The sequence below is a fragment of the Lepus europaeus genome, chromosome 18 (assembly GCF_033115175.1).
Source record: "Lepus europaeus isolate LE1 chromosome 18, mLepTim1.pri, whole genome shotgun sequence".
In the NCBI taxonomy this organism is placed as follows: Eukaryota; Metazoa; Chordata; class Mammalia; order Lagomorpha; family Leporidae; genus Lepus; species Lepus europaeus.
Window position 1 is genome coordinate 45257817 of NC_084844.1, and position 8195 is coordinate 45266011.

Below are 8195 nucleotides of genomic sequence, written 5' to 3' on the forward strand. Positions count from 1 at the left end.
GTTCAGGTCTGGGTTCAATTTGAACCATGGCAAGGAGATTAGGTAAACATATAGGTTATAGCTGGAACCATGAAAGTCAGGATGTTGCAGAAGGAAAGACAGAGCAAGAAGTTGGTGAGAGCCAGGGATGCTACCTGGGGCTGCAGCAGGCACCTGTGCGGGGTGTTCACAGCACAGGGCATAGACTAAGCCTCGGCCCCTGGCCCAATCAGAGTATGATGTACCTTTTGCTGCTTTTCCCCCCCTCCTCACCCCCCCACCCCTGACAGGCAGAGTGGATAGTGAGAGAGAGACAGAGAGAAAGGTCTTCCTTTGCCGTTGGTTCACCCTCCAATGGCGCATTGTGCTGATCTGAAGCCAGGGGAAGCACCTGGCTCCTGGTCTCTCATACGGGTGCAGGGCCCAAGCACTCACTGCCATAGCAGAGAGCTGGCCTGGAAGAGGGGCAACCGGGACAGAATCCGGCGCCCCCGCCGGGACTAGAACCCGGTGTGCAGGCGTCACAAGGCGGAGGATTAGCCTGTTAAACCATGGCGCCAGCCCTTTTGCTGCTTCTTAAAGTGGGTAGCCTTAGCTCTGGAAATGATAACATTTAAAACATGGGTGAAGATGGAGGAGCTAGGAGACAAAGAGCAGCCACAGAAGTATGGGGAAACCTGGGGAGATGCATCCTGGAATCCCCAGGGAACAGGGGAAGGTGGGGGATGGGACTTCAAGCTACAGAAAAGCCCATTAAGGCCAGAGGCAGCCTGAGCTGGGCGGTTTCCGTGGAGGGGCAGGGTGCACAGAAGCCAGGCTGCAGGAAGCTGGGAGGGAGGTGCACACTAGAGAAGCTCTCTGGGGAGAAAGGGAAAATTTACATCTACCGGAAGATAAGAGGAAGGAGCCAGGACAGATGAGAGATTAAACGTGTGTCAAAGAGGGTATAATTGTTTGAACAAGAGCTCAGGAAAACAGGAGGAGGAAGGTGGAGGGGACCAGTTTTACAACTGCTGCCACCCTTTTCATGCCAGGAATTGCACTTCCCCACCCCATGCCCAGAGATTCCTATCAGCACCTCTTTGCCACATCTCCTGCTCTGCCCTCATTGTCAGGGTGGCACCCTTTGTACCAGCTTTCCACCCAGCAATTCACACCCACACACTCAACCCCCATATGGGCACAAGAGCAAGCACTGATTTCCCAGGGGGTCCATCCTAAATGATCCACCCAGGAAGACAGTCCCCCAAGAATGGAATTCTTAGGACCTGCTCCTTGAACTCCAGCCAGAAGGCCCAGGGACACTTGGTGGGACAAAGCAACCAGAAACAGCATTTTAGTGTGAAACCCATACTATTAGAAAATCTTTATAAATTCTGCAAAGAGGCACCATCTGCCATTGAAAACATGTCTTCTGCCTATTGTGCCCAGGAAGCTCCACCCAATTAAAGCACACAGGATCAGTCTCAAAGCAAACTCTTCATCCTTTGGGCCCTCCTTTGTTATCCATCTTTCATATGTGTTGGCTACCTCTTCCTGCATTGATGGATAAGACCAGATTTTTATGTTGGATCAAAGTCTAGAATCTACAATAAACATTCTGCAAATCTATGGAACTCATTCACATTTACATGTTGCTCCAACTGAAATTTGCTTTGGGAAGACCTCCTGATATCTCATCAGACCTGACAGCAAACTTCAGAGTTCATACAATGGCAGACTATGGAACAACATTCTGCTGCTAAATGTTCTATTGTGCCTGCACGGTGATTTAAACTTTTTTGAACCAATATTTAGAATCAGGAAGTTTTACTCACAAATCTGGGTAGCTAGCTTCTCTTGAACATATTGTTGTTTGGGGCCGGTGCTGTGGCGTAGCTGGTAAAGCAGCCACCTGCAGTGCTAGCATCCCATATGGGCACTGGTTTGAGTCCTGCCTGCTCTACTTCCAATCCAGCTCTGTGCTATGGCCTGGTAGAAGAAGCAGTAGAAGATGGCCCAAATCCTTGGGCCCCTGCACCCGCGTGGGAGACCTGGAAGAAGCTCCTGGCTCCTGGCGTTGGATAGGCGCAGCTCCAGCCATTGCAGCCAATTGGGGAGTGAACCAGTGGATGGAAGACTCTCTTTCTCTCTCTCTCTCTCTCTCCCTCTCTCTCTGTAATTCTGCCTTTCAAATAAAATAAATAATTTTTTTTTAAAAAAAGGAAAATATTGTTGTTTGCCCATGATATAGTCTTTTTACCATCAAGAGAAGAAACAACAGCTAGGCCAGAGGGGCCTGCCTACTGTGTATCTAGTTAGCTTTGCTCATTTACATTTACTGCCTGTGGCTTTTTGAGTTTTTCCACCCCTGATTTAGAGTAACCCAGGGAAGATTACCTCTCCCCTTCCACCCTCATCCTTACCCTTACCCTCCTAATTCCTGCTTTCCTGGGATGAGTAACCCCATTAGGAGTCGAATTGCCTAGTCTTCCAGATACTGGATCCTGGAACTTTCTGAGCCCACAGGAGCCTATATTGCTTCATGGATGCTTGTGTGCCAGTATCCCATATGGGAACTGGTTCGAGTCCTGGCTGCTCCACTTCTGATCCAGCTCCCTGCTAATGCACCTGAGACAGCAGTAGAGGATAGCCCAAGAGGGTCATCGCACATGGAGAGACTTGGAAGAAGCTCTTGGCTAGTCTGGCCATTATAGCCATTTGGGGAGTGAACCAGTGGATGGAAGACCTTTCTCTCTCAGTCCCTCCCTCACTCTCTGTAACTCTGCCTTTCAACTAAATAAATAAGTAAAAAACTCTTAAAGAAAAACTTACGCAGTGTTCTCACATGATGTTGTTGGACCCACAGTGCAGCTCCCGCCTCCGGATGTGGCATTTTTGCCCATCCTGGGCTTCCCAGGTGCTGGCAGTTCACAGCACGTGCAAAGGCAGAGAATTGGACAGGCTTGAAAGTGTGCTTTGGGAACAATGAGAAAATATGGTCAGCTTTTCTGAGTACAGTCTTCTGTCAGTATCCAAGGGAGAGTGGCTCCAGGGCCTTCCAACGATGTTCACGTTGTTTGTACAAACTGGTATAGTCTTTGCATCTAACTTACACACATCCCCCAGTGTATTTTAAATCGTCTTTAGATTACTTATAATGCCTAGTACATATAAGTACTAGATAAACAGTTGTTATACCATATTGTTTAGTGAGTAATGACAAGAAAAAAGGCTGTGTATGTTCTGTATGGATACAATTTTCTCCTAGTATTTTTAAAGCATCTTGCATTTCTTATTCACTTATTTATTCTATTCGAAAAGCAGAGTGACAAAGACAGAAGGAGAAACAGAGAAAGATGGAGAGATTTCCATTCACAGTTTCACTCCTCAATTGGCTGCAACAGCTGGGGCTGGGCCAGGCCAAAGCCAGGAGCCAGGAACTCCATCTGAATCTCTTATGTGGGTGGTGGGAAATCAGGTACTTGGGCCATCATCTGCTGCCTTCCTGGAGCATCAATAGGAAGCAGAGGTGAGAACTGATCCTAGACACTCTGAAATGGGACATGGGCATCCCAAGGAGGGGCTTCCTGGCAGTGCCACAATGCCTGCTCCCTTTTCCATTATTTTTGATCTGCAATTGATTGAATGTGCAAATACAGAACTCATGGAGAGGAAAGACAACTGCATTGGCAGTACACGCACTTGAAACGGTTCGTTATAAACCATTACTAACGCCTCACTATATGCAGCACGTTTGAAGCAACGTTCAGCCCTCACAAGAGTTAGTGTTTCTCAGGAATTGCATACTTTCAGGGCTGGAGGTACTGAAGTGAATTGGAAACCGTTTATGTTACTGCCACATGGCGGAGCCATTTCAGCTAGAAAAATAATATCTTTCCCTCAGTAAATCTACATTGTGTGTTATGAGAAAAATAGCACTAAATTATAGAAGTTTTTAATTTTGTGTGAAGGCTTCAGAATTGCATTCCTATCAAAAAAGTCAATTTTTCTAGACATTGCTGTGGTAGGAGTGTAGAATAAATGATAAGGAGAGAGATCTTCTATCCATTGGCTTACTCCCCGAATGCCTGCAACATTTGGGGTGAGAAATGCTATATACAGGGGCCAGTATTGTGGCACAGTGGGTAAAGACACCACCTGCAATGCTGGCATCCCATGTGAGCTCCAGTTCATATCCCGGATGCTCCACTTCCAATCCAGCTCCCTGCTAATAGCTTGGGAAAAGCGGTGGAAGATTGTCAAAGTGTTTGTGTTCTTATCACCCACGTGGAAGACCCAGATGAAGCTCCTGGCTCTTACCTTCGGCCTGGTCCAGCCCTGGCTATTAAGACCATCTGGGGAGTGAACCAGCAGATGGAAGATCCCTCACTCTCTGCAACTCTGACTTCCAAAATAAATAAATAAATAAATAAATAATTTTTTTTAAAAAAAGAAATGTCATAAATGTAGGAGGTGAGATATGAGGTTGAAGAGGGTTACCAGCTAGCAAAGCATGTTGAAATTCATGCATCCTTTATTTATGGGGCTACTAGAATACCTACAGGGAGTGAGACAAATGAAAGAGAATTGTATTCAGCGGATGTTGTCCAAAAGCAATACACTGGCATTTATTTCTCCCCAATCTCTCTCCCTCCCCTGCAACTGATTCATTCACTCAAATGCTTTCTGAACACCCACTGTCTGGCAGCAAGTGAACTAGACACTTGAGACACAAAGACTAGTAAGGTGTACTCCCTGACTTCAAGGAGCTCCAATCTAGTGCAGAAAATAAGCAACAAAATTCATCATTTAAAAAAATAAGATGAAAATATTGATTGGGGAGCCAGCATTGTGGCACAGCAGGTAACACTGCCACTGCCTGTGATGCCAGCATTCCATGTGGGCACCGGTTCGTGTCCTGGCTGCTCCACTTCCCATCCAGCTCTCCTGCTGGTGGCCTGGGAAGAGTGCAGGAGGATGGCCCTAGTGTTTGGGCCCCTGTCTCTCATGTGGGAGACCTGGATGAGGTTCCTGGCTCCTGGCTCTGGCCTGGCTCAGCCCCAGCTGTTGCAGCCATCTGGGGAGGGAACCAACAGACCAAGGATCTCTCTCTCTCCCTCTCTCTCTCTGTGACTCTGACCTTCAAATAAACAGACAATTTTTAAAATTATTGATTAAGCTATGCTGGGTAGAGAAATACACAGGGAAAACAGCGAGGCGAGGTCCCCCACATTCTGGTGCTTACATCCTAGGGGACCCAAACAATAAACAAATACATCAGTGGCCTACAGGAAATAAAACAGGTTCACGTGACAGTGACTGGCCAGGGGTCGTGGTCACTCGAAAAGCCGTTGAGAAGAGGGGACTGTTTGGGCTGAGAGTGAATTCAGTAAGGAGCCAGCCTGAGGCGAACGCGGGTGAGACGCCCTGCGTTCCAGGTCAGAGTCCCTGGGTTTGATTCCCACCTCTGGCTCCTGATACCAGCTTCCTGCTAATGCAGACCGTGGGATGCAGCAGGTAATGGCCCAAGTAATTGGATTCCTGCCACCCACTTGGGAGTCCTGAATTGAGTTCCCAGGTTCAGGTTCTGGTGCCTGGCTTTGGCCTGGCCAAGTCCCAGTCGTCGTAGGCATTTGGCAGGGCGGAAGAGCAGATAGGATCTGTCTGTGTGTGTGCCTCTCAAGTTAAAAAGCATTAATTTTTTTTAGAGAGAGAGAAAAGACCCAGGCTCGCAAGGGTCTATGAGAGAAAGCAGCCAGAAGGAAAAGCGTGTGGAGGCCTTAACAGAAACACACAGCACGCAGCACTCACCAGGGAAGGACAGGATCCGGCTTCTTCCCAGCTCCAGGATCAGCCTCGCGTGGAGGAAGCAGCAACCTCCGGCTCTCCTCATGCATGGTTTTTCAAGTCCAGTGGGAAAACGTCTGATTTTTTCTCTGTCTCTCCTAAGATTATGAACAACTTTCCTGGGAGCTCTTGGCCACTCTCTCTCTCTGAATTTCATTGTCCAAAATGAGGTCATGAGACTTTTCTTGTTCTGGTCATTGGCAAGGGGAATGCAATTACTCTCATGCCAACCAGGCCTTCTCCGGGGGGTGGGGAGGGCGGGCGCTGGCCAGTACCCCAGCCTGCACGGCTGCTTCCCAGTCCTGCGGGGGAGGAGCAGGAACTGAGAGTTAGCCTTGCTGTTTGCTGCACCGTAGCAAGAAGTTCAGATTTTATTCTAAGTATGACAGGAAGGCATTGTAGGGTTTTAAGGGATGAAAGGACATGATTCAATTTATGTTTTTAAAGGATACCTTGAAGATACTTGTGACATTTTTTAAAGATTTTATTTATTTATTTATTTATTTGAAAGTCAGAGTTATACAGAGAGAGGAGAGGCAGAGAGAGAGAGAGAGAGAGAGAGAGAGAGAGGTCTTCCATCCAATGGTTCACTCCCCAGATGGCCGCAATGGCCGGAGCTGCACTGATCCAAAGCCAGGAGCCAGGAGCTTCTTCCGGGTCTCCCACATGGGTGCAGGGCCCAAGCACTTGGGCCATCCTCCACTGCACTCCCTGGCCACAGCAGAGAGCTGGCCTGGAAGAGGGGCAACCGGGACAGGATCGGTGCCCTGACCGGGACTAGAACCTGGTGTGCCGGCGCCACAAGGTGGAGGATTAGCCTAGTGAGCCGCGGCGCCGGCCTAGATCTTTTTTAAAAAAAATTATGTGACTGCAGTGTAAATGATGCACTAAAGAGAGAGAAATGTAAGCAGAAGACCTCTTAGGAGACTCCCGTTTGTCCAAGAAGGAGGTGAGTTGTCACCTGGATCAAAAAGGCAGTAGTGGCAATGAAAAAAAAGGGACAAATGTGGGATCTGTTTTGTAGGTGGATCAGCCCAAGCCTAGCCCTGCCTGTTGTGCTGTGGTGGAGGTTTGTGCAGTGTGATGTGTCACATGGAGAAGGACCATCTTCGTCAGACTGGGAGCTGGGAGCTTTAGGGCAAGCTTGGAAGACGTGACAGATCATGTAGGTTTTGCACAATTAGGAATTTGTCCAGTGATGATGGCTAGGCAAAAGGAATACAGTTGTAAGTCATGGCTTATACAGTGATCTTAAGGCTGCAAGTCTGTTTGGAAACAGAACACTTGTGTTTAGCTGGAATGAAGAGAGAGCAGAGCCGCGGGTATTGTGGCATTGGGGGTTAAGTCCCTACTTGGGGGACCTGGCCAGACCCGGCTGTTACAGGCATTTAGGGAGTGAATCAACAGATGGAAAATTTCTCTCTCCCCTCCCCTCATCACTCAGCCTTTCAAATAAATAAATAATTCTTTCAAATAAATAAAAGAGAGGTCAGAGGCCAAACATGGAAGACTAACCATGCCCACTGAAAAGCGGAGACCTTATCCCGAAAGAAAGAAGGAAATGCCTCTATTTTTCTTACACTCTGTCAGAAAGGAAAGAAGATCCATTTGAAAAACAGCAAGACAAGGAACTGATCCTCTTTGGATGTAGTTATATGGAGATCCTGGTTGGGCCACTCGGAAAATACTTCTCTTGGCTAAGGGTTCTTATACAACAATCACCGTACTCACTAAAAATTGCATGTTGTTGAAACACAGACAAGTTGGAACAATAAAGGAAGAAGAAGGGCGAATGGAAGAGAAAATGCCAGAGCGTGGACCTGAGAGATAATAAGAACTAAACAGCACTGGCGCTCACAGACCCTGCTCTCCCCTTAGGAATGCTGCTGGACTGGCTGACTTCCAGCTGCAAACCAGCGCTTTCTTTACGTCTTCGTTTGTTCGGGACGACATGTCTTCGTTTGTTCGGGACGACATTCTTTACTGTCTGAAGCAAATATTTGAGTACAGTGATTATGGAGTTATTATCATCATTTTGAAGTCCTTTTCTAGACAAAGTATAAAAAACTCAAAAAAAATAAAGTTAATAGATAGAAGTTGGTAATTTAATTCCACTTTTTCCAATGAATATATTTTGCAATATTTCCTCATCAATTTCTGCTTTTTATAAACATTAAAAAATTGTTTTCAAGAGACACAGATAGAGAACGCTCCAGTCTACTGGCTCACTCCCCGCCCAGCCCCCCCCCAACCCCAGCCCTGGGCCAGTACCAACTCAGGTGGGCCAAAGCTGGGAGCTCGGAACTCCAACCAGGCTTCCCGCATGATGGCAGGGATCCAAGTACTGGAGCCGTTACCTGCTGCCTTCTAGAGTGGGCACTGACAGG

The 8195-nt window shown here is 47.5% G+C and overlaps 1 protein-coding gene across 1 annotated transcript in view; it reads right to left on the reverse strand.

Moving 5' to 3' along the window:
- BLMH (bleomycin hydrolase) overlaps nucleotides 1-5987 on the reverse strand; it is a 64988-nt gene extending 59001 nt beyond the window's left edge. The window contains exons 1-2 of the mRNA XM_062215989.1: nucleotides 5773-5987; nucleotides 2794-2935 (exon numbers count right to left, since the gene is read on the reverse strand). Coding sequence (XP_062071973.1) covers nucleotides 2794-2854 — 61 coding nt within the window. The 5' untranslated portion in view covers nucleotides 2855-2935; nucleotides 5773-5987. The remainder of the gene's footprint in view (nucleotides 1-2793; nucleotides 2936-5772) is intronic.
- Between the last annotated feature and the right edge of the window lie 2208 nt (nucleotides 5988-8195).